This window comes from Aythya fuligula, chromosome 7, assembly GCF_009819795.1.
Source record: "Aythya fuligula isolate bAytFul2 chromosome 7, bAytFul2.pri, whole genome shotgun sequence".
Taxonomy (NCBI): domain Eukaryota; kingdom Metazoa; phylum Chordata; class Aves; order Anseriformes; family Anatidae; genus Aythya; species Aythya fuligula.
The window spans coordinates 23,143,471-23,157,480 of NC_045565.1; the positions used below are offsets into that span (position 1 = coordinate 23,143,471).

Genomic DNA, 14,010 nt, shown 5'->3' on the forward strand with positions numbered 1-14,010 from the left:
TCAATGTGTTTCCATGTAGTATGGGTGAGGCTAAATGTTGTAGTTGTATATGAGGGCTTTGAAGCTTTCCTGTTTATTCTCCGTTCTCCTGGTTTTTATGTATAGACATAAAATGTGATCAAAAGGCTGTCCTGGTATTCTCACTCTGAGTTTTTCTCTGATCCGATTGCAATTTCCCTTTCCCCCAACCTGTACCCTAAGCCTTGGTTTTAAGGCACCCAGCAGCTTTTGTGAGTGGCTCCCCTCAGACCTAGTTTCCAGTCCTGCTGGGTTGGAGGGCGTTACCTCAGTGCCCTCTTCCTCCTCACACAGACACTACTTTTTGCAGCATCCTCTCTCTGTCCTCCCTAAGCACATCAATATTGTTTCAGGTGATCCTAGATGTCAAGCGCAGTGGAGGTTTGTTGACGTAACTTGGTAGGACTTGTAGGACAGCAAATAGCCACCGAACTGGTTGCAATTTTGGAGAACTTGCCATACTGTGAAGATACAGAAGAGCTGCAAATAATACTGCTTAATGAAAATATAATTAGGTGTGGCTTGCTCCTAAAGTTGAGCTACCCCAAAGAAACAAAATCCTAGCCGGCAGTGGTACATATAGCAAGATCCAGTCACTAGGATCAAGACAGGTAAGGCTGGACTAGAAGCCAGGTGCTTATTTTGATCATGGACATTAAGAAATAATTGCAACATGTTTATGGGGATTGGCCAATTTCCCCAGAACAGTTTTTAAGCCTGTAATGGATACTTTTATGAAAGCTCAGTTCCGTCCTGCTGAAGCACCGGGTTTGACTTCTGCACTACTTGCATGCTCTCTGAGCTGCCTCGAGCAGGGCGTCAGGCTCGTGACACCGGTCTTTTCCGGCCTTCTGTCTGTGCCTCAAAAATCGGGTTCAGGCTCCACCCTGTGTGCTCTGGTACAAGATTCCCCAAAGATCAGCTGGGGAGAACTCCTGCCAAGCCGGGTCCCTCCAGCTGAGCCGTATCTGCTGAGCCCAGCCGCGGCGCGGAGCGGAGGAGCAGGAAGAGCCGGGGCCAGTTCCTTCAAATATTTTACAGATTAAGACCGGGGTCTGGGATCTGTGGGAAGGCAGAGGAGTTCACAGACCCCAGCGGGTTATGGTCCTCGCCGCAGCGCTGGCGGCCCGCGCCAATAATTGCTGTCTTCCCCATCCATCCAGCTTGGTTGTTCGCTATCGTGTTCAAATGCAATGACACTTTGTAATGTGGACAAGCCCTCTGACATTATTTTAGTGCAGCTGGAGGCATCTACTTTAGCCTTGAAAATGCCTCTTTCTTGGCAGTGCTTTGTGTTTATTATAATGCTGTCTGTAATGTGCAAAAGTACATTTCTTTTTTAACTTCCTTCTTTATGTACTAAAGAGTGTGGTTTTAATTAAGGATTTCAGATTGAAACATTTCCGGTTTTATGCGTTGTTTTTTGGTGGGGTGGTGTGGTGTTTTTTTGTGTTGTTTTTCTTTTTTTTTTTTTTTTCAGGACAGTTTTCAGTTAAAATGTTTTAGAGTTTTGAAAAATACCAGATGCCCAGCTCACAAAGTGCGCGAAGAGCCCCAGTCACTCCCTCTTCCTCCCGGGGAAATCAGCTGCTCCGCTGGGCTGGAGCGGCTGGGGAAGGCGGATGGGATGGCAAGAAGGGGGTCGGCAGGCAGGAGACGGGCCAGGACAAGGGCTGGTTGTTTGCAGAGGTGCCTTGTGCCTCAGGCTCCATGCACAATAGGAAACGGAGATTCAGGCTCATAAAGTGTGAAACAACCTGATTTTTCTGAATTCTGGTTTTCCCCTCTGCATACGTGGAGATGGTGAGGGGAGCTGGGCAGGCACAGATCCCTTACGAAGGGCAGAGCATCTCTGCTCGCTGCCTGCCCCTGCCATCCAGGCAGCCCACAGGAATGCAAGGCCAACACAAACAACCTGTAAAACAACACAATTTACAGGAAAAAAAGGAACCAAACCAGGTTTTAGCCCTCCTGGTGGTAGAAGAGCTTAAGGATGTCCTACAACGCTCCCAACATTTTAGAAAACAGCAAGCAGTGAAAATCCTGTTCAAAGCAGGGTGCTTGGGCCAGTCCCATGATTTGGGGGAATTTGACTCATGATTTTTCCATGTCGGGACTTGGCAACACTGAAATCCTCGGTTTGAATTTGTTCCCGATGTGGTAGCTAAAGCTTCCTAATGTGGCTGTCGAGTCCCACTCTCCCCAGCCGCGGGACGAGACGTAGGGAGCTGAGTGTGGAACTGCGCCGTGGCGGCTCCGCGGATGCTGCTGGGTGGATCTGGCTCACGTCCCTGCACGAGGCTATTCCGAAGCGAGCTGTGCATCTGCCACATGACAGCAGATCAGGCAGTGAAGCAAGAGCACGATATTGGAGCTGCCAGCCTGGTTTACAGGAATGTGTGGTCTGGATGCACAGCTTGCCCAGGTTAGGCGTTTTGATGGGATTAAATGAACGTTAAAAACGCACTTGATACCTGGGATCAAGCATGCCTGGGATGTTGCTCAGCACATGCTGCAGCTCACTATTTAGAAGAAAGCGCTGAAAACATCCATCCTCTTGATACAGTGATAGCACTGAAGGCACTGTCAGGAAAAAGCTTGTGTAAAGAAAACCTCAGCCTTGCAATGATGGCACCTCGGGATGGTGATGTAGGTGCACCTTGGCTGAGCAGCTTTGCGCAGGGAAATGGGTCCCCATGGTGTCTGCAGCACCCAGCATCACAGCAGGAGGTGGGCGTGGGGACAGGCACAATGCTTGTCCCTGTGTCTTGTCCACACCACACAGGGACAGTGGCCATGTCACTTCTCCTCCCTGGCAGCACAGAAATGGCTCTTTTCTGCACCTGAGAACACCTTTAAGCCCCCTGTGTCACCTAGAGCCCTGTCCCCCCCTGCGAGGTGGCAGGGGGGTCACTCGCTCCTCCTGTCAGCCCTCCCCATCCACCCCCAGCTGCCTGCCTATTTGGGAGCTCGCAGATCGCTGAGTGCTTGAAGAGCTGACCACTTCTTGCCTATTTGGGAATGCTTTTAAATTGTTCCAGAAACTGCTGTTTGTTGATAAATTGGGGTGATCGTGGAGAAGTGTTTTAGCTAAACTGTGTAAAAGAAGGAATGAGCTGCAGCGCAGCACTGCCAGCTGTCATTGGATTTAGAAACACACATCATAGATTTTGCTGCTTTTCAGACAGCTGCGCTTATAGCTGCTCTTATAGCCATATAAAACAGTCATTCTGTCAGCAAACGTTCTGGCAGCCGAGCTGGGTTATATCTGCACTTGTGTTCCCAGCACTGGCGCCTTTGCTCGCCCTGCACCCGTAGGTGAAGCCAGGGGAAGGCAGATTTGTCCCACGGGCTGTGACAGCTCCCCAGCACCTGCGGGGCAGCTTCATGGAGATTAAGAGAAAAACACCACCCACACAGGCAGTGGTAGCACTTGTCTGCTGCTCTCTTGGTCATTAGGAAGGGGTGGTTGCTGTCCTTATGGGGTGTTTCAGGGTGCTTTACCCCAAATCTGTGGTTGATGCTGAAGATATTGGCTAGCTGGAGGTCAGACTTACAGAAAGTAAGAATAGACTTACAGAAAGTAAGTATAGACTTACTTTCTATAGCAGTGCTTGCAGAGATCAGCCCTCTGTGGTCCACTCCATTTGGACTTTGGAGCTCAAGCTGAGTCCCAGGGACCAGAGTTAGATTTTCAGGAATTTCTTTGAGGGAGAGGAGGTTGCACTGGAGCATCAAATTTGACATTTTTAACAGGAACAATATTGCTTTGGGTAAAAACCTTGTTAAGGAAAGGCTTCCTGCATAACAGACCAGCTTTAAATGCCCACTCAAAGTGGTGCTTGTATATTTCACATCAATTTTATTAGTTTTCCTTTATATGGAGTTGAAAGACCTCAAGCAAAATATCCTAATTACATGAGGGAGCAACTCCACAAGTGAGGCTTGAGAGTGAATTCTCATTGCACACAGTGTTTCACACCAGTCCCTTGTGCAAGCAGTGTCAGAAATAAGTGCAAGGCAGGTTGGTGCTGCCTCTTGGTGGAATGAGCTGCCTCCTGCAGTGACCCCGGGGGGCCCAGTGCCAGTACTGCAGGGGATGCTGAAGATCTGTGCCCTTGTCTTCTCTGGAGCCGTTTCCATGGCTAAGCTCAATGATTTGAGGTAGTGCATGTGGACAGGTGGTGACCACAGCCTCATTTTCTCTTGCTCTGGTCTTCTGCTCTGTTCAAACCTGTAGCCTTCTTGCTGCCCACCTCTAATTCTCTCTGAAAATTCTGAAGATGCTGGATTTCATCCTGATCAAAAAGGGAAAATGTCTTAAATCTCCAAGTTATGCAGCACAGGAAAACAGCTTTCCTAGCTGTAATGTGATCTTGGTTCCTGCCCAGGCACCAGGCTGGAACAGAGGGTTTGGAAATTGCCCCTCTGGCCATTATCTGAGCTTTACAGCACTTTGAGATTGAACCCAGATCCCACATCTCTTCTGAAGCTCCATGTCAGTATACACTTGTTCCTAGAAACCATTACTGTCCTGTGAGCTCTTTACCGTGTGAGGATGGAAAACAGAGCTATTCTGCTCATTTCAGCTCCTTTTTGCATGAAGGCAGAGCTGAGGGTTCATTCCTTTTTCTCACCATCCAAGGATTAAGCCCAATCCTGACTGTTATCCGACCTCGATACCATTTACACACTGAACCCGATGCCTACGGCTTTTATCTGAGCCCTTACAGCATTTGGAAGCAGGCCATGCCCCTTGTCTGGTATCAAAAGCATTATATTAATTTGGGATTCATTCCACAAAATGAGGCTGTCAGCCAGACTCCTTAGCAATTGGATATTGAACCCAGACCTCGTGGTTGTCTTCCAAGTTATATGCCAGCTGGGAACTCAGCCCACAATCCATGGCTGCCAGCCAAGCTCCTTATTGGCGAGAGATTGACACCAAGCCCCCAGACTGCTATTTCTGTACGGTGCTGTTATGGACTAAACCTAGCTCACGTGGTCAGCATAATCACCTCTGGATTGGCAACGAAATAAAATATCTAGTTAAAGACTTGAATGAATATCGAGGGTCAATGTTCAGCTGCTTAAAGACCAGGGATGATGACAACAATTCCCTTGGAACAAAGCCCCCTCGATACTCCGGGGGGAATAGCCCCAGATCCCCCATCTGTCATCCAGCTGGATGCGAAATCCAGCTTCTCATTAACACACAGCGCGCAGCATTGCTTTACTGGCGGGCAGCATTAAAGCCAGTCCCTTCAACTTCCAGGTATTCCTCAGATGGGGTTAAAGCAGATCCCCTTTCTGTAGCACCGTGAGGCTCTACCAAAGCACTTCTGGTGGCTCAGAGCAGACCATCAGCACTGCACCTTGCCTTGGGATGCATTCCCCACTGCCCTGGGTGCAGGACGCCTGCAGTGTTTGCTTGCCAGCAAGACAAAGAAGAAGCCTGGGTGGTGAGATGAGAACAAGGGGTGGTTCTGCACACCTCTGTCCTCTCTGGGAGACACCAGGAGCTTCACAAGGTAGAGGGAGCATTTCAGGTGAAATGTCCGTCTGTCTGAGGCGAGCAAACTTTTCCCTCCTGACAGCAATTTTGCCTGGGAATTCTTGAGCATCTTTACACCGTGTGGTTTTACTGCATAGCAAAACGCTTCAGAAGACTGAATTAAAACCAAACAGCTTCCCAGCTGGGATGGTCATCATTAGAATGCAATTTCCAGCAACTGTGTGGGTTTCTTGGTAGCCTCGAAAGCTTTAAAATTCGCTTTAAGCATCAACTTTGAAAGGATAGTTGAGTATACAGCTTGAATAGAAAAATCTTCCTGTGATTGTGTGGATCAAGCTGGATGTTATGGTGTGTACGGACAGAGGGGATGAGGCTTTTCCTCTGATCTAGTGGTGGTGATGAAGGCTGCTCTGTGGTGCTCTAACCGTGCACATTGTGAACAGGGGGGGAGGTCTGACTTCCCTGTCCAAAGCCTTGCCATGCCCGGGGACAGGAGCCATGGGAAGATTTCAAGCCAGTTTTGCAGACCTCTCCCATGGGGCTGGTGTTATTCTGATTGCCTGTTACATATCTTCTGATTCATATTTATTCACTAAGAAAACATCAAGTCCTTGCCACACACATGGTTTTCTGAGGACTTTAAGCCTGAGAGAGCCAGTGCAAATGGGATTCAGCTGGCTATGGTGGCAATTTATTTGTAAATAAATTTTCCATGTGCCCACTTGTTCCTCTGTCAGTGGGAATACCTTTCTTTTTCCATTCATCGTTCTCCCCAGCTTACTCATCTCCTGTCTGAACACTCTGTCCTGCCCTTCGTGCCCCCCTCCCTGCAAAGCTCTCCGTGGGCTTCTGTTTGCTCTTTGCCAGGTCTTTCCCAACCCCTTCACTCCGCTATCTCCTGCGGGGTGCTGGAGGGGCAGGGGATGCTGCTGCCTTTGGTGCTGGCATGAGGAGCCTGTTGCAGGGATGTTCCAGGCGTTTTCCAGAATTTATGGGTAATGCGGAGCTGAGCACTACCCGTGATTAGTTGAAATCGTTATTCCTAGAACTGCATTTCTTTGCTTTATAAACAGAAGGTCTCATCTGTTGCGCATTTGCTCGGTCTCAGCACTCCCTCTGTGCTTTCTCAGCTAACCTGAGGACGCAGGGAGTGCGGTGCTCTGGCACACGCTGTGCCTGCGGGAGGTGGTGGGGAAGGAGGGATGGGGCAGACGTGGTGAGCAGTGGGATGGAGCAAGAACAGGCTCTTCTCCCCCATCCTCTGGTTGGCTTCCCAGGGTTATGAAAGCCCCCAGCGTGTCATGCCGTGCCGTGCCATGCTGTGCTGTGCCCCCCACCCCTCCGCCAGATCTCAGCCTTCCTCTCAGTGCACACACGAATTCCCACTTCTGCTGGGCCCTGCCAAAGCAGAATTCCTGAAGTAGACTAAAAAATGTGGAAGACTTTCAAACCCAGAAATTACTGAACTGTCCCTCTTACCAAAAGGCAGTCAAGGCTATGTTCTCTATCAAGTCTCCAGTATAATGTTTAATCCAGTAACTGTGACTGGAAACGCTTTCCAATTATTTTAAACTGCCAGAGATGTTTTAATACGCCTCAGATTTTGTGCTGGCATGCCGCAGAGTTAAGTGCCATCCATCCATCAGAGAACATTAAAATTTAGCCCAGTGTAAAAAGGAGGAAAAAGGGAAACGATCTCATAGAACATACTTGCCCCATGAGCCCCACCACCTTTTGTGGCCTCACAGACACCACCTCCTGCTTTGTCCCCCTCTGAGCAGGGCGAGAGGTCCAGGCAAAGAGCCAAAATCTCCAGTTCCTGTGCAGAGCTTCAGCTGAGGGCAGCAGTGGGAGCAGATCTTCACTCATTGCCAGTCAGCCCCATGCCTTGTAGGATGGCATTCACTTTCTAGATGTGTCCAGGCCTCTGCAACCGAGGATGTAAAGGGTCAGCAAGGCCCAAATAGCTTTTGAATTTCCTTTGTGCTCATGCCATGAGGTGCAAAGCTTCTGCCTGCTTGTTCCTGCTGCATGCTGCTCAGTATAACATCACTATGGCTAACTGGAACCACTGCCTTGGTTTTCAAGTCTACACACTCAGAATCGGGTGTTTTAGTGCTTTTTCTTATCCTGCTGTGTACAGGTTTCTTTACTTTTTTATTTTTTTTTTTACCTTATTCCCTCTGAGTGTGTGCACGTGCACCAGGCAGAGGGGGAGAAGGGGCAGCGAGAGCATCGTATAAATCCAGTTCTGCTCTATTAAGATTCATTCTGGTACAACAATGGCTTTCTCTATTGAAAAGCTTTGTGAAAGCCCTGCCTAATGATCTGTTAGCTGGGGAAAGGTTAAATTCCTGGAAGATTTTCTGTGTTTGATGAAGAAAAAATGGTGCAATTATCCAGAATTCAAAGTGAGCTTTAGCCAGCTGTTAATAATACTGTGATTCTTTGTGTTCTCATTACTCAGAAGTAACGTGGCCATCCCTAGTCATGGCAGTAAAATATTTATAGCCATTTCTTTTGGCCCTGTTTGTACTTATGGAGGGCTGGACATCACTCAAAGTCTACTAAATATGCTTCTTGTTGTGCTTTAGCCACCCATGACAGAGCTCTTCCCACCTAACTGCAGCTGAAAGTGATGGAGATGTAGAGTGGGGTGGCCAGGTGAGGTGGGACTGAAGGGCCTTTGGGCAACCTGTGCCAGCAGGGCATCAAGGCTCTGCCGAAGCCTCCGGAGGAGCTGGTGCTTCCCGATCTCCTCCATCCTACAGCAGCCATCCAGGGTAAAGGAGATAAGTGGGCTTGAGACCTGCCTGATGGCTCAAATAGGACTCGGAGGTGTCTGACAGTGTTTCCAGCTCTCCGTGGCCTTACTGTGCTCTGCAGGTTGGTGCATGCTAGGAGAGCAGTCACGAGAGAGCTGTGTGTTTCCCCAGCACTCTGCCCTTCTCCGTGGAGGTTTCCAGCCTGGAAAGTCATGGCAGAGCATGAAACACACGTGGCATCTCTGTGTGCAGGCGCGCAGAAATGAAACAAGTGTCATGGGGAAAATATCATTTCACAGTGGCAGGGCCTGGGCTGGGTTGAACAGACGGCTTGTTTCCTCTGGTGGATGCATGGAAAATCAATTCCCAGTCCTCTGCAGAGACTCCTAATGATGAACAAAATTCCTCCTGTAGCATTTAAGAACTAGGGCTGTTCTGCACGGTGAAAAGATTTCTTTTTTATCAGGGGAGCTGCAGGTGACACCTTTTGGCTGTCTTTGTGTTGCCGTCGAGGTGTCTGTCTTATCCTCTCCATAGCAATTCCATTTCAAGCACAGCTTTTTGCCTGGAGGTCTGAAGTAAATGAGTATTAAGTAACTGTATCTGTCTCTAATCCACTAAACATCCAGAAAACCAGCTAATATGCCTGAGCCAGCGGGATAAATACATTAGGTTAATCTAACTCAGCTACTTTTCGCTCAAACAACCAGTAGCGTTTAGGGAAAAAAAAGGCTGTACGAGGATTATTTATTTTCCACATTTTTCCTTTCTTCTTCCCATGCCTTTGCTGTGATCCATTAAACGCTAACCACTCAGCTAACTGATTTCCCTGACCCCCTAAAGCATCACTTGAAAAATCAGCTCATTCATCTCAGACCCCGGGGACTGCCCCACGTTTGCTGAGGCTCTCGGTGGCCAGGAGAGGTGACGGGCTGAAGGCAGATGTAGGGCTGCGTGTGTTCATCCTGCCTGGTGCAGAAGGCTCACGGCTGTCACCGTGTCCCTCGTGCTGTGGCCCAGCTGTCATGGGTTGTAGGAGCTGTAGAGGGCTGCCACGCTGGTGGTTCCTCCTGCAGGTCTCCTCCTGTCCTCCCCAGGCTCTGCATAGGTCTGCTCCAAAAGGACTGCCAGGCAGGATAAGCAGAGGAGAAGCTGAACCTCCCTTGCCAGGAGCAGATGAAAAGGGACGTTACAAAGTCCCTTGACTCTGGTAACACAGCCCCTAGCTCCGACACGGTGGTGGAGGGCATCCAAGTGTCGTTCAGCCCATGCTGGGAATCCTACCCCAGTCTCAAAGGTCAGGTGCATGTCTGTGGTTACAGACTTCACGGGGATGGCATCTGACCCTGGCTCAGCCACACAGAAGCCGAGGCCTGACGGACAGGAGGATCGTTTGAACCTCCCCGGATCTTGCTTTCCTTTGAACTACAAGCTGTGTTTTGTTTCTTCCCAGCCAGGTCTCTAGACAAACTCTATAACTTTGCTGACTGCTCTGGCCTCCACCTGATCTTTGCGCTGAATGCCCTGCGCCGAAACCCCAACAACTCCTGGAACAGCTCCAACGCCCTCAGCCTGCTGAAGTACAGTGCCAGCAAGAAATACAACATCTCCTGGGAGCTGGGCAACGGTGGGTGTGGGAACGGGGAGCCCCAGGGCACAGCACACCGCAGCAGAGCCCTGCTGCCTTTGGAAGGGGTGTTGGCAGGACCTGGGACGCTTGGCCAGTTGGTTCAGAGGGATTTGGAGGTCCCTGCTATAAGGCAGTGCAGTGCTAGGACAGACCTGGTTTGTGTTAGAACCTCAGCTGGAAGTTTGGGTCAGTTGGTATGAATAAAAGAAATGTTCCTGCTGTCCCAGAGGTTGGGGACAGCTGGTCCTGGGGCGGGCAAAGCAGCAGCTGCATGGATTTGTAGGGCAGCTGCTGTGCCAGGGGTGCAGGCACCCTGTGGGGACAGGGGAATGACACCAACATGCAGGTCCCTTTCCAGCCCACAGCCTAAGGGTCGCAGGAGAAGCCCCACAGCATCCCAGCCCCTCCTGGCTGCTCCTGTGTGACAGCACGTGAGCACTCTCCAGCACTGGGGATGGGAGAGCAGAGCTGGCAAGCCGTGCCTGTCTGTTCTCGTTTGCCCAGAGCCCAACAACTACCGGACCCTGATCGGCCGCTCGGTGAACGGCAGCCAGCTGGGGAAGGACTACATCCAGCTGAGAAGCCTGCTGCAGCTTATCCGCACCTATTCCAGAGCAAACCTCTACGGGCCGAACATCGGGAGACCCAGAAAGAATGTCATCGCTCTCCTGGAAGGGTAAGTGACATTGCTTTGATCCAGAAGGGACCAGAAAACCCTCCTGAAGCCCTTGCCATGCGGACAAGCTCTTCGGCTTCCCAGCAGCTGCCAGGACAGCTCAGCCAGCTCTGCACCAGGGCCTTGGGGATGTGGTTGTCTGCTTTCACAAAGGTCCCTGGTGGGATTCTGGGGGAATTACAGACAGAACGAGGTGCCCGCCTTGCTGGGATGTGAAGAAAATGCAGGGATGTGGTTGGGGGCTGCCACACGCCTGCAGGTTTCAGTGCCAGGAGGTGGGTCCTGGCACCTCATGACAGTGCATACATGTATGTTGGCTCCTGGACACTTCACTCATCCCATTTGGCAGCTTCTCCCTATGCTTTCCCCACCTGTGCAGTGGGAGAGCCTGTAGCACCCTTCTCTGATGCCCAAGCCCTCTGCTCCTTCCTAGCCCAGACAAGCCCTACAGAGCAGGGGACAATGCGTGGCACAGAGCCACAGTCACAGCATTATTTCTCATCATTACTCACATTGATTTTGACCGGGCTACATAAACTGTTTTCCCAACTGTGGCACAGAGATTCAAATCCCTTTCACCAGCAGAGTTCATGACCTGTCTGGGACATGCCCTTTTCTCCCCTCTCACTGTCCCTCGAGGAAAGGCTTGCCTATCGTGTTGTACCTGGGCACCACTCAGTGCTGCGGTGCTGCTCCAGCCAGCAAGCCCCAGAATCAAACCCCTGTGATTTCCATTGGTGATTCTGACCCTCCGACTTTAGATTCTTGGTTTATTTTTCATCCCTTTAGGTAAAAACGGCACTCAGGATCTGACAGAGATGCTGGGAGGTGGGTGTGCTGTCTGCTTAAAGCAATGGGTAGGACAACTGGCAGGTATTGGGTGTCGGGAGGCTGGAGAGAAGAGTGAGGAGAAGGAATGGTGACAGAGGGACTCAGACACCTGGAGGTGACATTGGACAGCTACAGGAACCAGGGAGGTGTGGGAGCCTGCTGGCAGCAGGAATTTGGGCTGTGGGGGCTCGAAGACCATCCAGCAGAGGGGAAATTCCCTGCAGGACTGTAAACAGAAACTCCAGCGCAGAGGGCTGGGCAGGGGGAGGTGTGGAAGGGGCTCTGCTGGGAGCAAAGCTGGGTCTCGCATTCATTAACATCTGCATGAATGATCTGGCAGAAACAATAAGCAGCACACTGATGCGGTCCCCGGCGAGGCAGGCAGGGAGCGAGGGCCAGATTCTCAGCTCTGCTGCAGCAGCACAAGGAGCCCCTGAAGCTGGTTGGCCCAGCTGTGACGCCAGCATCCCTCATGCTGACAGCAGCTCCGGCACCACGGCCCTGGACACGCTGATGCCACACGGGCACACTGCTGGCTGCAGCCCCGAGGGTTAGCTCAGGGCGCTGCGAAGAGCTGGAGCAGCCTCGAGCAGCAGGAAGCCTATTAGCGCCAGGAGCAGGCTGAGGAAGGGAAACAACGGGGATGAGAGCCAAGCAGCTCTCCGAGAAGGGGAAGTGACCCGGGAGCAGGGCTGTGGTGTGCCATGGGGTGGGAAGGACAGCAGCAACCCAGCCTCGGATGGAAGGGAAGGAGGTTTGTGAGAGGTAGGGTGTGAGCCGGGTGGAGGGGGCTCTCCAGACCTCCACGCTAGTCTAAAAGAGCTGTAAGGAGCACACCCGTCCTCTGAGCTGCATGCTACTACCCCACTGCCATCCCTGCCTGCCAGGGTGACACTGGTTCCCATTGCTCAGTGCTTCTCCCCCCTGTGGGACATCCTTGTGTCCCTGTGGCAAGCAGCATGTGCCTCCACAGCCTTAATTAAATGGCAAATTAAATGAAGACACAGGGTTAAAGATTCATTTGCAGTATTCAGAACCAGAGTTACAATAAGACAGACAAATAAAACCCAGTGCCTAAGCTGCTTGAGAGCCTGAGCTTTGCTCCTAGCAGCTCCCCAAGGTCTCTTCAGTACTCTGGGTTTGTGCTACTGAGAGCTGCCTGCATGCTGCAGGAGCAGCACAGAGCTGGGAAGTGACTTAGCCTGTACCTGGAGCTGGCACAGCCAAGGCGTGCCCCTGGAGATCCTGGGGAAGCCCAAAAAGCCAGCAGACAGGAGAGAGGAGGAGGAATTTAGGAATTTAGGTATTTTGCTTTTAAAATGTGGTCAACAGCAGAAGTGAACCAGCTAGGAAGAGAGAAGCCACATCGAAGATTGTGATGTGAGCACTAAGGCTGGAGATGAGACACCCCCGTGCAGAAGACAGGATGGGCGGCTGGCTTGCTAGGCAAGCAGTGCCCTGTTACACAAAGTGAAGGAGTGAATTTTGGTGGGGTGGAAGTGAGCTGAACTGGGAAGGGAGAGCTCGGAGAGAGCCAGGGAACGGCTGCCAGCAGTAGAACACAGAAGATGTTCTCCAGGGAAAGCCTCCAGAGCTACCTGAAGTGCTGAAGCACCCAGAGAAAAGTCTCACTGCCAAGCACCACATAAAATTACATTTCCCTTTTTTCCTGTGGAGCTCCTGCACCACCCTGTCCAGGGCATTGGCTCAGCGTGGCCACAGTGCCAACTATAGTGCCAGTGCCACCACGGGCTGCCCCATCCTCCAGACCAGCCCCAAATCGCTGCCACAGGGACGGGCTCTGCAGTGCCAGAGCACTGCTGTGGCCCTGCTGCACAGGAGGGTAGGCACCGTGTCCTCTGAGTGTGCAGGTGCAAGGGGGAATTTGTCCAGACCCAGCTCAGGGTTGAGTTTGATGAGGTGTTAATTAGACCATTCATGCAGCCTGAGCTGTCGGAGAGCAGACCACCTTAGCTACCTACAGGGTCTGTAGGTACAGGCATCCCAGAACTGCTCAGAGTTTGAAAAAAAAAAAAAAAAAGTGGGATTTTAAGGAATTAACATAGATTTTAACAGCAGATCAGGAATCAGACACAAAGGTTAATGCATCGCTTAATCACAATTTCAGTGCTGGAAGAGCAGAAACACGAGGGAGAGCTATTAGGAAGAAGAGATGCTGACGTGTTAAAGCTCACGACATTTGGTACAGATCTCAGGCTGACGTGTCTGGACAGATACGGCTGGGGGTCTTGTCATTTATTGTTCCTAGGCTGGAGGAGCCTAGTCTCCACTGGACACTCACAGGCTTCGACTTGTGACCTCTGCCGTGGCTAGAGGTGCAGTGGCAGGAGACTGCTGGCATCTTGTCTTCTGATGCCTGAGGCCAGCCTCTTTGAGCAATGTGCTCCCTGTGGGAATATTTTCCATTGCCCTCAAAGAAAGATGCTGCTGGTGGTGGGGTGCCTGGTGGGTTATGGGGCACGGGAGCACAGCACGTGGCTGTGGGACACACCTCCCCACCCTCAGCCCTGCTCCATGCATCCACAGATAGTGGGTTTCAGGAAGAAACACAGGT

At 51.1% G+C, this 14,010-nt stretch overlaps 1 protein-coding gene across 1 annotated transcript in view; it reads left to right on the forward strand.

The window, feature by feature from the left end:
• The window catches only part of HPSE2 (heparanase 2 (inactive)), a 96,689-nt gene that overhangs the window by 58,089 nt on the left and 24,590 nt on the right, over positions 1-14,010 (forward strand). The window contains exons 4-5 of the mRNA XM_032191208.1: positions 9,752-9,925; positions 10,433-10,604. Coding sequence (XP_032047099.1) covers positions 9,752-9,925; positions 10,433-10,604 — 346 coding nt within the window. The remainder of the gene's footprint in view (positions 1-9,751; positions 9,926-10,432; positions 10,605-14,010) is intronic.